At 39.4% G+C, this 17,441-nt stretch overlaps 1 protein-coding gene and 1 long non-coding RNA gene across 2 annotated transcripts; one reads left to right on the top strand and one right to left on the bottom strand.

Annotated features, from left to right (window-relative positions):
* The first annotated feature begins 4,869 nt into the window (after nt 1-4,869).
* slc10a1 (solute carrier family 10 member 1) lies at nt 4,870-15,798 on the top strand. The gene is made up of 6 exons (XM_084090977.1): nt 4,870-4,968; nt 5,102-5,525; nt 7,750-7,954; nt 14,332-14,510; nt 14,648-14,847; nt 15,000-15,798. Exons 2-6 carry the CDS (start codon nt 5,137-5,139, stop codon nt 15,068-15,070), a joined length of 1,044 nt encoding a protein of 347 aa, XP_083947103.1. The 5' UTR covers nt 4,870-4,968; nt 5,102-5,136; the 3' UTR covers nt 15,071-15,798.
* Nucleotides 8,500-9,762, bottom strand: LOC311068498. The gene is made up of 3 exons (XR_014603388.1): nt 9,672-9,762; nt 9,495-9,591; nt 8,500-9,330 (listed from the first exon to the last, which is right to left on the bottom strand). It is a non-coding gene; the product is annotated as an uncharacterized lncRNA (long non-coding RNA).
* Nucleotides 15,799-17,441: the final 1,643 nt, after the last annotated feature.

Below are 17,441 nucleotides of genomic sequence, written 5' to 3'. Positions count from 1 at the left end.
CCTTGTAAGAATAAACTTTTCAGATTAAAATAATGTTCAAATGTTTATGACTGGATGTTTAAGTGATCTTGATTCATTGGATATAATCTTGATAATATAATATAATATAATATAATATAATATAATATAATATAATATAATATAATATAATATAATATAATATAATATAATATAATATAATATAATATAAAAACATAACTGGTCTTTATTTATTCATAGTACAGTTCTTGATAATATAGTATAATATAATACAGTATAATATATTATATTATATTATAAGAAAATATAAGATTATATAAGATAATATAAAATTATGTAGTTCAAATGTAGGGTTTAATAATAATCCAACAGGCAAAATAACAGAAGGTAGTAGCAACACATTCACAAATGCTAACTCAAACGAGACAGGACAAATACTGAGAGAAGGTGACGAACTTAATACACATGGTGATTAACTAATGACAAGCAACTGTGATGAAGATTAGTGTCCATGGGAACTGATGAATGGCGGGAAACTCAAACAAAGGAACATGGGACTCATAAATACAAACTAAAAGTATTTAAAAGAATACTAAAAGAAAATAACTGAACATAAGAGTGACATTACGCCCCCTCCGAAGAAGTGCAACCTTGCACAGCAACAACAGACAAGGGAGGGAAGGTGGGGGCTCTGGAGATGGGCAAGGAGGCGGCAAAGGGATGGCAAGAGGAGCAGGCAAAGGGATGGTGATAGAGGCAGTGGAGGGATGGTGACAGGAGGACGACAACAAAACCCCAGCGGCGATGAAGGAGAGTGCCCCGATGCAGCAGACCCAGAGCAAGGCAGTGCATGATGACAGCCCACGGAGGACTCGAAGGAGGGAGGAGCCATGTTGCTATGGCCAATGAAATCCGGGGGGCGACCGACTGATCCCAGGGTGCAGACGGAGAGACAATGGTACTGAGCGACATTACTGGCACTGGAGACCTAGGCGAATCCACAGCGATGAGCGTCCGAGGCGGATTCAGAGTGCCCGAGGACTGAGGCGGAGCCGGTGGGACAGAGGACAGAGGCGGAGGCGGAGGGAAGGAGGAACCCGCTGTAGCGGGTGTAGGAGTGGAGGGACTGAGCGCAGCGCAAGGCTCGCTAGTCCGCAGCGGAAGTAAAGTGACGACTGACCAAGGGGAAGCCGGAGGGATGAGGGAACACGGTGGAGCCACAAGGTTGAGGGTGTGTGGCAAAGCTGAAGGTGGGAGGAGCCAAAGCGAGGTGGAGCAAAGGGATTAGAGGCAGGAGGCGGAGCCACAGGATCCTCTCGCTCGGGCAAGGCTGGTGATTGCACGACCTGAGGCTTTACTTCGCAGCAAGGCGTTCCCGGGGATGACGAAGGGCTGCAGGGATCCAGAGTGGGGCTTGAGGACTGGCTGAGCTTTGCGGTGAAGGTGACAGAGTAATTCCAAATTCCCAACAGGTCAACGAAACAGTTGAAGTGCTGTCTTAAAACAGTGATGATTCAGAACAGACAGGAGGTAGTACCTCCATGTCCACATCCATCAGCCGGTCCTTGTTGTCCAATTCCACCAGAATTCCCTCTGCCACTGATGTCACTGGCTCACACCCCTAGTCAGACTTGTGATGGATTTTTTAATTAATCATAACTAACATTTATTTTTCTTGCAGGAATAACATTCATATGCTTTTGAATCTTAAATGTTTCCAAACCCTTTGGTATAAACTTGTGACTGAGTGTGTGTTAGTGAATGATGTCTGGATGTAACAAAAAGGGGAAATTAATTTAGACAGATATCTAAATTTATAAACTTGTGATTAAAGAACAAAGTGAAGCAATCAAGAAAACAGAGTTTGCTTCTAGTAAAAGAAGGGTTTGCATATGAAGAACCAATCAAATTGTAAGGAAATTATGTAATGTATCATGTCATTTTCGCCATGCTCCTATTCTATAAAAACTGTTGTATTCTTTTTGCTGGTGGGATTCTCTCTGAAATTTGTCTGAGATCCTAAAAGCATATTCGAAGGCATTGTCTGGAGTCTGTTAAGTTATTTCTGCGCAGCAAGTTAGGGTTAGGGGACTCAGCCGACATCGATGAGGAGACACGCTAGAGTATAAATATTATTGAACGGGGACGTCGATTGTAGACTAGACCCATATACAGGAAACTAACGTCGATTGTAGACGAGACCCAGATACAGGTAAAGTAACGTCGATTGTAGACGTTTCGGGGACGTCGATTGTAGACGAGACCCAGATATAGATAAACTAACGTCGATTGTTGGCGTTTCGGGAACGTCGATTGTAGACGAGACACAGATATAGGTAAACTAACGTTGATAGACGTTCAGGGACGTTGATTAGTAGATGAGACCCAAGTAGACTTAAGTCAGGTGCGAAAGAAGCAAATTAGGGTTAGGGGACTCAGCCGACGTCGATGAAGAGACACACTAGAGTATAAATTGAACGGGGACGTCGATTGTAGACTAGACCCATATACAGGAAACTAACGTCGATTGTAGACGAGACCCATATACAGGAAACTAACGTCGATTGTAGACGAGACCCAGATACAGGTAAACTAACGTTGATTGTTGACGTTTCGGGGACGTCGATTGTAGACGAGACCCAGATATAGGTAAACTAACGTCGATTGTTGATGTTTCGGAGACGTTGATTGTAGACGAGACCCAGATATAGGTAAACTAATGTTGATTGTTGACGTTTCGGGGACGTCGATTGTAGACGAGACCCAGATATAGGTAAACTAACGTCGATTGTTGACGTTTCGGGGACGTCGATTGTAGACGAGACCCAGATATAGGTAAACTAACGTCGATTGTTGACGTTTCGGGGACGTCCATTGTAGACGAGACCCAGATATAGGTAAACTAACGTCGATTGTTGACGTTTCGGGGACGTCGATTGTAGACGAGACCCAGATATAGGTAAACTAACGTTGATTGTTGACGTTTCGGGGACGTCGATTGTAGACGAGACCCAGATATAGGTAAACTAACGTCGATTGTTGACGTTTCGGGGACGTCGATTGTAGACGAGACCCAGATATAGGTAAACTAACGTCGATTGTTGACGTTTCGGGGACGTTGATTGTAGACGAGACCCAGATATAGGTAAACTAACGTCGATTGTTGACGTTTCGGGGACGTCGATTGTAGACGAGACCCAGATACAGGTAAACTAACGTCGATTGTAGACAAGACCCAGATATAGGTAAACTAACGTCGATTGTTGACGTTACGGGGACGTCGATTGTAGACGAGACCCAGATATAGGTAAACTAACGTTGATTGTTGACGTTTCGGGGACGTCGATTGTAGATGAGACCCAGATACAGGTAAACTAACGTCGATTGTAGACGAGACCCAGATATAGGTAAACTAACGTCGATTATTGACGTTTCGGGGACGTCGATTGTAGACGAGACCCAGATATAGCTAAACTAACGTTGATAGACGTTCAGGGACGTCGATTAGTAGATGAGACCCAGGTAGACTTAAGTCAGGTGCGAAAGAAGAAAAAATCTACCATAGACTCAATCTGGGGCTTCGGCTCCGGGGCGATGTTCAACGCTGTCCCTTCCTCTTCGCGCTCTGGCTCACTGATCACTGTGGGTGGTCGTTCTCTGTCTGCAGGGGGCTCTAGCGATTTCTCTGCGGTCGACGGTGGTCGTGGTCATGGTCTGGCTGTGTCCTGGATCAGGGACAGACGCTCTTCAGACATCTGATGATGGCCTCCCTCCAGTCAAGTCCTGAGGTGTTTGGGAGGTGTACAGGTTGGTGGTAGTTGGCCCTGATCCAGAATAGCGATTTCAGGGTCTCGTCGACGTAGTGCCAGGTGATGGCAATATGGCAGAATTGTTCTGTATATATATATATATATATTAAAAAAAAATCAATGCCCTTTTGGGCAATCACAGCAAATTTTGCTGCATCATCCATTTCTTGGTCCAGTCTTATGTTGTATATAATATACTAATAAATAAAAAAAACTGGTATTTATTTATTTATTGTACCGTTCCTAATAATATAATATAATATAATATAATAAATATAATATAATATAATATAATATAATATAATATAATATAATATAATATAATATAATATAATATAATATAATAAAAACATATAAAAGCGTCTAAAAGGATAAAAGCATCTGCCATCCAAGTGGATGCTGCACACTGGTGGTGATTGAGGAGAGATTCCCTGACATAATTGTAAAGTGCTTTGGGTGTACAGTACATATGAAAGCGCTATAAAAATGCCTCATTCATTGATTAATTCATTCATTCAAATGTATAAATGTTAATGATCATAACTGGCCATAACTTAGGGTAGAGTGGGGGAAAACGCTACTAGAAGTAGGCTATTATAGAAGTATTCGATGTTAAGCTTACACTGACGAAGTACCTGAGAGAACTAAATATTTTGTTCTTCTGGAAGACATTGGTTCTAGTTCTTGAAACCATTGGCATCTTGTGCACTGCATTGTGTAGGATGTGGTTACAGACCGTGGGTAGCAAAGAACACGAGAATCACAGTCTTGCAAAGATTTTAGACTTGAAACTTGGAGTACTACGGAGCCCTGTACATTATATGCAAGAAAAAAAAGTAAATTGTGCATAAGATTGACTTTATGTTGCAAAGGAGTATATTTTCCTTTTATGTTCTCTTTTAAAAAAAAATCTATATAACAACTAAATCTATATAATCGTGTTTGATCATAACTGTTTGGTTTTTTTGAGCCGTGTACATCTGTCTGTGTTCAGAAATTATTACATAATATTAAATGTAAATAAAGTGAAACCAGTTCTAGCTAAGACCTTAAAGGGTTAAGGAACAAACAAGTTGGGGGAAAAAACTGCACCAGAGCAGAGGACAGATTTTTTTTCTCTCACTTGCTCACTCTGGCTTTCTAGAGAACCCTATTCACTGAAGCACTACATGAATCAAAGGTAGGCTTGAGAATTATCTATCTACATAAAAAAACATACTTTTAACAACTTTGAAAAACTTTGTTGTTGTTATTGTTTATCGGATAACTTAAATGTTATTTGACTCTTTAACTTCCTTTCTCTTATCTCACAGCTTATGAAAAAAAAAAAAAATCCCCAATCTCAAAAATGGTAGTCACTATCAATCCAACCATCGAAAACAACTTTTCAAGCTTTGAAAGGAATGTAAATACTACCACTACAAATGGCTCTGCATACAGTGACAGTCTGGACACGGTCGTCCGCTCGGCCTTAATTGTCATTCTTTTTATTACCATGGTGTCTCTTGGTTGCACAATGGAGATCTCAAAGATCAAGAATCATCTCACCAAACCCAAAGGGGTGGCGATTGCAGTTGGGGCTCAATTTGGTATAATGCCCTTCACAGCCTTCTGCCTAGCAAAGCTGTTTCAATTAGGTCCTATGGAGACCTTAGCCGTGCTAATTTGTGGATGCTGTCCGGGTGGAAACCTCTCAAACATCTTTGCTCTGGCTCTTCAGGGAGACATGAACCTCAGGTAATTCTTGAGACAATAAATACTGTCCCATAGTAAAACAGGGAAAAAGATTAGCTTAACCTTATTGAGAAATCTCCTGCAAAAATGTCCCTTTAATCGTTTGCTTAGCCAGTTGAGCAATAACAGATCACTGACAATCAGCAAATCAGGTGGGGGTTTTTTTAGCCCAGATGTTTGCATAAGATGTTTGCATACCCTAGAGTGTTCCTTGGAATTTGAGTTTTATTTGTTAAACCTATACAGCATTTTTATTTAAAAACCCTCAAAAAATAAAATAATTGCTGTTAATTTCATTACTGTAGCACTCCAGTTTTGAGGAAGGACAAAGCAAAACAGGATGTTTTTGTTACTGATCTGCTGCAGCCATCCCTCCAATGGTTTTCTCATTAAAGTTTCTAATTATATATATTTCATACTAACAGAGCTTTCATTTATTGCATTAAACATCTTGTTGGAATTATTTCATATATATTTGTATAACAATTATGTAATATGGTAGTAATAGCTACTTTAATAACATTAATGAAAATCCTAGATATTGTATATTGTAGTTGGTGCACCGATACCAGTATCGGCATCGGCCCAATACTGCGTTCGTGTACTCGTAGTCTACTCATTAAAATGATCCGATAGCCACCAATAGCCACCATGCAGTGTGTACAGTACAGTGTTTGTGACAAAGAAACAACGACAACAGAGCAAAAAGAGAGCAGAATGGATATATCAGAGAAGGTTTGTCGCAAGCTTGTCGAGCGCATCCTTTTTTTTCACAGACATCGCTGGGAAGTTTGTAGTTTGGTCGGATATGTCAATAACAAATGAAGTAAAACAAGGCACATATTACTAACGTTAAATGACGGTAAAGAGAGAGAGAGAGAGGTTTTAACCCAAAATTATGTAAAATTTATCGAGTATCCTAGTACACATAGTTGGCAATGTCTTATGTAAACGTAGTTAAGATATAAAATGTATGTAACAGTAGCTGTATTTGATCTGTCCATTCGGTCTTAAAGGGACAGCAGCTTAATAAACACGCTGCTGTGTTTTTAAAGCTAATTAAACAACAAAGGACAAAGAAATCAATGCTCTTGACTGAATAAATTGACCATCTAAACTTTAATAACAATTCATCAATATTTAATTTATACAGTGAAGACTATGCAGTGTTATTTTACATTTGATTACTTTATTCAAATGATGTACCTGAAAACTTCTGTTGGAGCTACCTGAAAAGCACTGTTTATTTTATTTGTATCTTTGTTATATCGAATTAATTTGTGCTATAATTGGAATTGGATTATTTGTTCTTATTTTATTACTGACTGCTTAATTTAATTTAATAATGTTTTAAATTTACATTAATTAGGCTAGTAGTTTCTGCTGTAGAATCAAAATTATAATATAACTCTGATATTTTACTGGTCTAAACATTTGAACCACTGACCCAACCGGGTAAAAAAATAAAATAAATAATAAATAAATCCTTAGTATTGAGCCCTGTTAAAGCAGATCTAAATATACGCTGTGCTATTAAATAAAAGATAAAATACAATAGAGCAATGAAAGTAACAGAAGCTACAATATATTTTAACAGACATAATTAAGCTTGAAAAAAACTGAAGCTTTAAACAATTTAAACCAATGAATATGGTTCATTTTCTTTTGATTTATATATTAAAAAATTACAAATGCAATGAAAAACAGGTATCGGTATCAACAAGTACCAAAAATGAAAGTTTCGATATATTGGTCTTGTTCTGGAAAAAGTAGCATAAAAAAACCCAAAAAAACAAAAACTAACATCTAAAACATGTTTTGTCCCTTATCTCAAGAATCAGTGAACATCATTAATTCAAAAATAGCACTGTTTCCAATTAGACATTTTATGCAAAAGAAAAGCATAAAATATTCCACCTACATGCTCGGATGACATTATTTTTGGATTTCCATGTGTTTGCAGGTGCCGCAAAACCATATTCATCTGCACAGTCACACAGAGCCAAAGCACAACCGAAACAATGTTCTTCCGCAAAATGCATGCAGTCTTGTTTTTAAACCGCTAGAGGGTCAAGTTACATACAATATATTATCTAAGTTACAGGAATTGTTTTTTAGTAGAGAAAAATATAGAAGTTTATTTGTCGATATGGAAGCCAGCTTATGTTGCACAAAGTATCTTCTTATTTCTTAATTTAACTATTTTCCCTCTCTCTCTCTCTCTCAGTGTTGTGATGACTACGTGCTCCACAGCACTGGGATTGGGTATGATGCCCCTGCTGCTGTACCTGTACAGCCAGGGTTTCTCAAACCTGGTGCAGTATGTTCCTTTCACTGGCATCACTGTCGCCCTGATTATGATCCTGGTGCCCTGCGGTATTGGGGTCCTGATCAACTACAGAGTGCCCCAGTATTCTAAGATCATCATCCAGGTGTGTGCTAATTCATGCATGGATACTTTAACAATTTCTAGATTGTAATAAGCCGAAATGAAACAAAAAATTGTGCTGTATTGACAGTGCACACACTTGCATTGTTCCTATGGCCGAATAACTGCCATGCTGATCTGGAAAACAGCACCATGGTGGTCATTCCAATGTTGCCAGGGTCTTATGTTTCAGGGCTCTGTGTTCCCCAGATTAATATATGGCACATAATGAACACATTAAAATGGGTCCTATATTTCCCAGATCAATGGTCTGTTAACACACAATACATTTGAATACACAATACACACAATACACAACACAACAGTGTTGCCAGTAAGTTACTGTAATTAAGATTTACAGTACCATAACCGTATTTCAGTTTTACAGTAACTATATGGTAGTAATTGTGTAATACAGTGCATTACTGTAAAAATCAAGCTAATCAGTACACTACTGTAATTATTTTTATTTGTACTAAATTAGATTTCATAATTTTGATATAGAATGTAAGTACTACTGACATTCAAATCAATTAGACAAAATTATTACAAAATACCATTTTTTTATTTATTTAAAACATTTCATATACATCACAAAATAAACAGTATGCCAATGCTGGAAATGATGTGTTAAATGTTTACACATTAATGGGTGAGTTTAGGGTTTTGTGTTCATTTTAACTCATTCATTTTGTTAATGATTTTAACAAAGTAAATATGTCAGAAAGGTTAGCACAAAGATGTGTAAACATGTTAAATTAACACATTATGTGCTGTCCTTCACTGCACACATTGTTAAAAAAAGTACATAAAATCCTAAACCAAACGTTAGCATTTGACAAATGATTGTAGAGGCATTGGTTGTTTAGCTTATACAATTATTATAATGAAATATCAACCATTACATTCATAAAACTGCAGAATATAAATACATTAAGCAGTCAAAAAGGAAATGTCCAACACAGGACAAAACACAGTTCTTTTCACAATACATGACACATAACCCCACCTTCAAAATAATTTCACTTATTTCCAAAAATTTGTTGGCATTTTTTGGCATTTTTTTTGCCAAAAGAAGTATTTAAGTGTCTTAATGTTTTTGAAAGAAGTCTCTTTGATGCTCAAGAAACATTTCTTATTATTATCAATGTCTGACTGTCTACTCCTCCATCTGTTCCACAACATAGGAGTAAAAGTCATCATCAAAATAATCTTTAAAAAGCCAACACAATGTTTTTGTCCACCTTTGTGAATAAATGAACTTCTCCAAAGATTGGTTACTGTTCAGAACTTGATTGACAACATCAGAATGTTCCCTGGTCTGTGTGCGTGTCAAACACAAATGTACTCAGTCCTTCAGAGGAGATCCCAGTTCCAACACTATATAAAACAGAGAGAGAGAGGGGGGAGAAAATTCCATATTATAATTTTTTTACATTTTTATTATTATTTTTACTAAAACTTAATATATATTTGTAAACAGCATTTTCAAACATTTCAGATGAACTAAATTAAATTATGCCAGACAAAATTTTAATACTTACATATCCTAAATTCTGTCCAAAAATGCTGAGATCCATAGAGAGAAAGACTGAAATCGATGTTTTAGCCCATTCCAGCTTGTCTGCAGTGGAGGGGTTCCTGTTTGAGACAAATACACAGTAAGACACATGCAAGAAATCACTGAGTGATGATCGTTCTCCTTCCTATAGTTAACCCACCTGTGCGCTGATATTAGGACCTTCCTGATCAGGTGGGACTACAATGGTAGAGAGTCTTCTGCCTAATAAAATATCAAAATAATGTAAAAATATATATAAACTTGAGATGTTAAAATGCTAGATTTGGTATGAATGAATTAGGCCTCGTTTACACTGCAGGTCTTGATGCCCAATTCTGATTTGTTGCCTATATCCGTTTTTTTTACCGTTTGTTTACACGTTCTTTCAATTGTGACCCATATCCGATTCATGTGTTTACACTTGCCATACTATCTGAAACATCACGCATGTTTAAAGGGTTAAATTATCTTGCACAGATGGACAAATGCAAAATATGATTGATGCTAGCTCTGCAATATATGCGAAGTTCGCCAAACGTCACCATGATTATGAGGCGGAGGAGGATGATAAGTGTTTTCTTTAAATGCAAATGTTTTTTGAGTATTTCATCTTAAACTGGGTGCGTGACATGCTGTGGAATGGGGTTTGGTCGAGGAAAATATTTCAGTCAAAAGATTTTTTATTGCTTTAACTCCTATCGGCTGATAACGATCAGTGCCAGATCAATCGCACCCTTACTTTCAGCATTCCTGCCTTTTTGGCCAGCCTTTCTTTTTCAGCTGTCATGAGCAGCTGAAATGAATGTCTTATGATTGTGTTGCTGTGCTATTCTAAACAATTTGCTAAATTATGACCTCCTTTGTTTGCATATAATAATAGATTCTTTGCACACACAATCTTAGGCATACATATTTATTTATGATGTTATAGTGCTATTCAAATGTCATTTAGTTCAACTATTCAGCTTAACAGGGTCAGTATGTGTAACCCTAATCAAAATAATGAAATACCAAATTTCAAAATAAAATGCTTTATTTATTTATTATTATTATTTTGCATTAAAGACTAAATCGAGTCTATCAAATAAAAATGAAATAAAATAAGGTTAGGTGAAGTGTCCTGTTAATTTAATCAGCAGTAACGTTAATCATTGCAGCCTGTGCATATCTCAGGACTGGTGGGAGCGTATTGTGGCGGGCTTTAACGAGAAGCAGTGGGTCCGAAATTTTAGGATGAGCAAGCCAACCTTTGATATGTTGTGTCAATGTTTGTCCACATTCCTCTCCTACGACGACACAAAGTTTCGTCGGGCCATCCGTATGGCAAGCCGTTTTAGCTTAAATTGTACCCAGCTTTACTCGTCGTAAATGCATTTTTACTAGTAAGAATTCAATTAGAGAGCTCTACAATTCAATTCTTACTAGTAGCAATTACAATTAGAGAGCTCTACAAATGCATTTTTACTAGTCATACGTCTCCATTGACTTCCATTAATTTTTAATTACAGAGCTCTCTAATTGAATTTTTACTAGTTGTAGTTGCTAGTTGTACTAGCGTTGTAGACACGCGGTGTAAGGCAAAAATTAGGAAATAAAAAGCATGATGAAATGGTGCCAGTCAGAGAGACCGTTATGTCAAATAAAGTAGTAAACTGCAAATTTAAAAAATACAGTAAGTCTCTGTATGTGGTGTTTGACGTCACAGAAAATTCCCATGATGCAATGGGAATCACAGTTATTTACTGTAAAGAGAAATAGCAGTATAATAGTGGGTGATTTAAAGTAAATAACTGTAGACTGTGGAGTATTGTGTAACTGTGGAGTATTATTGAAATAAAATAATTTAAGACCCATTTACACCAAGGATAACTAGAACGATTACCAACATAACCTCGCTTCCCTGAAAAGAGGGAGCGATATGTTGCGTCATTCCATGATGCTATGGGGAATATTTCTCTCCTAGAAATACTGAAGCCTGATTGCACCCCAATGGTATTCAAGCACGCAAGTTAGTGGCGGTAAAAACATTTCCTCAGAATCTACTAAATAAGGCACTCACAAAAATCCCTGAGCATAAGTAACATGGCATGAATGCAACATCTCGTTCCCTCATTTCAGGGAACCAATTGGTTACGGTAACTGGGGACGTTCCCTTTCATTATTGGTCTCTCAATGTTGCGTCATTCAATGACGCTATGGGGAACAAATGCCGTGTTACTGTGAACAATGCTCAGCATTGAGCCTAAGCACAATGTCTCACAGTAGAAATACTGCATAAGATACAACCATCATAAAAAGTTGCATAGCATCATATGTCTCGCAACAGTATGCCTCGTGTTAACACACAGCAGTGAAGACTACCGGATCAGCATTTCAGGGGTTCAGTGTAAATGGTTTGGCTAAGCGGTGGAAGCACCAGCACCGCCTTATGACAAACGTAGTTGTGGACCTATTTGAAACACCATGCCCGTCTCGCGCCTCTTAGAGACTTGACCACCAGGTCTTTCCTGCCAACCGTCTGACAGTTAACCTCGCTGTAAAATGATAACAAAGCAGCAGCATATACTTTGAATGCAGAAGGCGTGCTGCCACTCTAAGCGCTCTTGCAAGAAGGACTGAATGACTGGAATTGAGCAATTCTCCTCCCTTGAGCTGCACTAGCACTCAAAATCTCTCCATTAATGAGCGTAGAGGCACCTTGTAGAAGGGGCCCTTGCTTCAGTAATCGTATTCAGCATGCGCTGAGGCAGAGTAACTAACGCTGGTGGGCTCTGATGAGCGGCCAGATGTGCAGATTCCACAATTCTGGATTGGGATGCCAGATTAAGCCATTTGCTTGAGAGAGGTCCTTCCTTATCTCGATGGACCGGGTTGGAAATGAATATAACGGTGACCAGCTGTTGTAGTATCTGTATACTTGAGCATGGAGGGCATTCAGTCGCCATCCGAGTACTCTTGTGTAAAAGACACAATTTACCAGTGCCATAGTTCCGAGTAGACATATTTCAGGTCCACATCAGATATAGTCCAGTCCATTGGCCAATATGAGAGTGAGGAAGAGCTGGAGGAGGAGCTCTGATACTAATGCACTTTGAGTTTGAATATATATACGCATTTTATTACACTATTGAAGGCACACGGGCACTGAGCCAGCGTAAACTCACCATTGAACACATTGTGCTTCAACTAGGGGTGTCACTGCTTCTGTCTCTGTGGCTCAGGAGGAGAAGCCGAGAGGAGATGTGGCAGGTTGGAGGCCAGATGCTCTTTCTACGTGAGGGCTATCCAAATCTGGAGAGTCCTGTCGCTCATGGCATCGCAGTGAGGGCAGTAAGAACCCAACCCGATCTCACGGCAATTTGTACAAATTTTACGAGTTGGCTAATTCGTACGAATTCATACGTTTTTTGCTAAATTGTACATATTTTACGAGTTGCCCAATTCATATGAATTCGTACGAATGACCTACCCCTTACCCCTGGGGTTTAGACAAATTGTCTACTAGCCGAATTAGCCACCTTTTACTCAGTCATACGAATTCGTACGTATTGGTCGTGAGATAGCGTTAAAGAACCCTTAATGGTGGATTCTGCCAAGGCAGAAAACGCACAACTCGTGGAGCACAAGCTTGGTGGGTCCCGCACAGATAGAACAGGTTTTAATAGTCATCTTCGTCCACCAGAACGCTCAAGATGATCAGCTAACGTGTGATCCATTTTTGGCGATGAGAAAATGTAATTCAGCGCTGCATTATAAAGGAGGCGTTCCCGCCCCTAATTCGCATGCTTGAATGCCATTGGCTATTGAGGTGCAACGCGTTATTCCAATCAGGATTCAGTATTTCTAGGAGAAAGGTGTTTCCCCATAGTGTTATAGGATGACGCAACGTGGAGAGACTGATATTGAAAGGGAACTATATTTAATATTTAATAATCATGCTAATTCTATGCACCACACCACAACTCTAATGACAACGGCACAGAATCACTTTCAGAGCGATTTTTTTCCAGCTGATGAATAACAAAATCACTGACAGACAATCAGAATCCATGCTGCTTTAAAGATACTGAGCCTTTAAAGTGGAAGACAACATAACTGCAGTGCGTGCTTAAAATAAACAGAACGTTTGTATATATATTAGCATGGTGTGGACGCTAATATATTTATCATTATAGTTATCATTCTTTGCTATGTAAATAGTTCTAAACAAAGCCAGAACAAAACCATTGTGTGTCTCCCAGCAATATATGGTAGTGGTGTTTCAAGTGAATGATTCCTTTACACATTTATAAACTGAAATCTGAAAAAGGCTGCCTCTGGACTATATAGGTTAAGCTTCACCCATTACGTCCAGAGACTGGGAGCTTGACATAACTTGGCTCTTAAGTGAGTACCACATGCTTTAACCCTAACCTTAACCCTAAAGCTAATTTAGGTCAAGCTCCACCCATTTGATCCATTTGAGCATCACTTGAAAAAAATACCCAACACAAACAGACTTGAACGCGGAATTACAGTTATTATGAGATTCCAACATATGGCTACCAAGTGTTTATACCCTCACTGGACTCACAATTACAATTTGTAAACTCTGATTTTTTTTAAAGCTCTGACTTGTCATCTTGTAATTATGGTAATTCTTACATGTTGTGAAAAAACAACATCACTTTATCAACATTTTATGCTGCTCAACCACACAATCTGCTGTATTGTAAAGGATGAATCCTCTGGCTACATGCCATCAGCATGACAGACAGATTATATGAATTATAAGCATATTCTTAAACTATGTTCCTGCTTTATTCCCTGTTGGCTTGTAGGTTGGGTTGATGGTGATGCTGATCTCCTGTGTTGTCATTGGTGTTCTTGCTGGTATATCTGATGGAGGAAAACTTTTCACGGTGCTATCTCCTCAACTTGTAGCCACAGCTGCATTGATGCCATTGATTGGATTCACATGTGGATATATCCTGTCCACTCTGTTCAGGATGAATGCACCGTATGTATGTCCACTAGAATATGAAATTGTATTGTATCTGGCCAAGGTGCAAATCCATTCTCAAGATAGTCAACCAATTGATTTACAGTCACAGCGCATTTTTCACAAGTGTGATGTTCATTTGTGTTGGTCCTCAGTGGCAGACGTACTGTTTCTGTGGAGGTAGGTTGTCAGAACATCCAACTGTGTTCCACAATCCTGAAGGTGGCCTTCCCTGCTGAGCTCATTGGTCAGCTGTATTTCTTTCCCGTCCTCTACATTGTGTTCCAAATAGTCGAGGCTCTTTTTTTCATAGTCCTGTTCAGATGCATTCAGAAGCTGAGTCCATCCCAAAAAGGTACATGAAGTCCATTAAACTTGTTATGAAAGTACATTGCTGAGAAGAATGTTTATCAACTTATTAACCTAAATATTGATGTAGTGCTTATTTAAAAATTATTATAAGTATTATAAATTCTAAAAAGAACTGTTTTCTATTTTCTTACACAGAGACACAAGTGCACACAGCAGTGGAAAGAGCAGCTGAAGAAACTAATGGACCCTCTGACAGTGACATCTGAGGAGACTCCATAGTGCAGGGATAGGCAACTCCGGTCCTGGAGGGCCACTGTCCTGCAGAGTTTAGCTTCAGCCCTGATAAAAACTCACCTGCCTGTATCTATCTAGTAATCCTGAAAACACTGATTGCCTTGTTCAGGTGTGTTTAATTAGGGTTGGAGCTAAACTCTGCAGGACAGTGGCCCTCCAGGACCGGAGTTGCCTATCCCTGCCATAGTGCCTATTAAAGGAATACTCCACTTTTTTTGGAAATAGGCTCATTTTACAACTCTCCTTAAAAAGTTGAGTCTTACCGTTTTCGAATCCATTCAGCCGAACTCCGGGTCTGGCGGTACCACTTTTATGCTAAAAGTGGTACCCGCAGACCCGGAGATCGGCTGAATGGATTCGAAAATGGTAAAACTCAACTGTTGAACTCTGGGGGAGTTGTAAAATGAGCCTATTTCCAAAAAAAGTGGAGTAGGCCTATCCCTTTAAGCTGAAAAAGCAATTTTAAAACAAAATATCACCATATGCTGTACGGTTTTAGTCCAGTTTTTAGTTAATAGAAGAGTTCATAATCGAAACTGTATAGTAAGTATAGAACTGAATGGACAGTTTTAAAATGCTTTTTGTTTATTCTAAAATAACAAATTTGACTGTAGAACCTAATTGTTCTTTTGTACTGTCCTCCAGTCAGACACTAATAATTGTTTTAGTGCCATAATACAATAAACTTGTCAGGATTCCATCACCATCTTCTTCCACTCATTCCCTCACTCCGCCCACTCAGTCATTCACACGCTCATTGTCACCTGATTACTAATCACCGTCACCTGGATATACCTGCTACAAACATTCAGTCATTGTCTGATCTCGTCTACACATGACACAGACTCTCTGCCATACTTACCTGTATACCTATCTTCGATCCCGATCTTCTCAGCCAGTCACCATTCCGTCTTCTAAGGAACTCCTTCATCATCATTTACAAGAGAAAGAGAGAGAGAGACTTGGTTACACTTCAGTTAAGCTATCATCTGAAATTCAACTTACTGTTTACTCACCTGTTTCGCTGTACCGATCCATTCTGCAAATTAAAGCATTTAACTTACCATTCTGTCTGCTTCGTCTATGCCAAACCTGACAGAAGATCAGACCACCATGCAGAATCCTTCGGAATCCACAGCGAATTCACCTGTCAATCCGATCGCCATTCATCAACACACCTCTTCAGCTTCACTTCCTCAAGCGCCCGTTGCTTCGTTCACTGCCTCAGCGTGTCCCATGGCCCGACCAGCGACATTCTCCGGTGAGGCAGAGGACTGCAGTGGGTTTCTACTTCAGGTATCTTTGTATTTCTCCATGCAAGAACATCAATTCATCAGCGATTCAGCTCGTGTTGCTTTCATCATTTCACTTCTGTCTGGGCAAGCACTTCAGTGGGCACAGTCTCTGTGGAATTCGGATTCGGAAGTCGTCAAATCCCTCTCAGGTTTCATACAACACTTCAAAGAAGTTTTCAGTCAATCAGCTGCCGATCTATCAGTACATGATCAACTCTATAATCTTCGTCAAGGCCAATCTTCTGTGAGTACTTTCTCTTTACGATTCCGCACTTTAGCGGCATCCAGTGGTTGGAATGAGGCAGCATTGATCACAGCTTTTTGTCATGGTTTGAACCCTAACATTCGTCAGTTGATGGTGGTTTACGACGACAGTCTGGGAATTGAGAAATTAATTCAAAAATCCATTCGAGTTTCGCAAAGACTATCAGCCTGTGATTCTCCGACTCCCACTGTATGTCCTCCGCCCACGGTTCCATCAGTCACTCCTCCAGCACCAGAGCCTATGGATCTCGGCTCCGCCCATCTTCCAGCTTCAGAGCGTCAATGACGAATTCTTCATAAACTCTCTCTATTGTGCATCTGATAATCATCTTCTCAGCTCTTGCCCTGTTCGACCTCCATGCCCAGCGGTAAGCACAATTCAAGTCTCACCTAAAATTTAAGCTTTAAATCGCACCACTGTGCATGTATTAACTTCTCATATTTGTGTCTCAGCGCAAGCCCTTATTGACTCTGGCTCGGTGGGGAATTCCTGTTTGTTCCACCTCACCCACCTCGGTTGAGAGCCCTGAAGTAGAGCATCAAGTAGAGATTCCAGTGGAGTACCAGGCGTACCAGGATGTGTTCAGCAAGAAACTGGCTACTAAACTACCACCTCATCGGCCATGGGACTGCGCAATCGACTTGCTACCTGGAGCCACTCTACCTAAAGGTCGTATCTATCCACTGTCCATCCCGGAGCAGAAGGCCATGGAGGAGTATGTGGAGGAGGCTTTACAACAACAGTTCATCCGCACATCGACCTCCCCTGCCGCTTCAAGTTTCT

The sequence above is a fragment of the Abramis brama genome (assembly GCF_963993115.1).
Source record: "Abramis brama genome assembly, chromosome: 18".
Taxonomy (NCBI): Eukaryota; Metazoa; Chordata; class Actinopteri; order Cypriniformes; family Leuciscidae; genus Abramis; species Abramis brama.
The sequence above is the reverse complement of the archived record's forward strand: the minus strand, read 5'-3'. Positions and strand labels throughout refer to the sequence as shown.

Bases quoted from the DNA above. Each gene is read 5' to 3' on its own strand.
- slc10a1 (XM_084090977.1), top strand. From the start codon at position 5,137: ATGGTAGTCACTATCAATCCAACCATCGAAAACAACTTTTCAAGCTTT. The intron at 7,955-14,331 runs GTGTGTGCTAAT...GTTGGCTTGTAG, and splicing joins ATTCTAAGATCATCATCCAG to GTTGGGTTGATGGTGATGCT. The intron at 14,848-14,999 runs GTACATGAAGTC...TTTCTTACACAG, and splicing joins GCTGAGTCCATCCCAAAAAG to AGACACAAGTGCACACAGCA.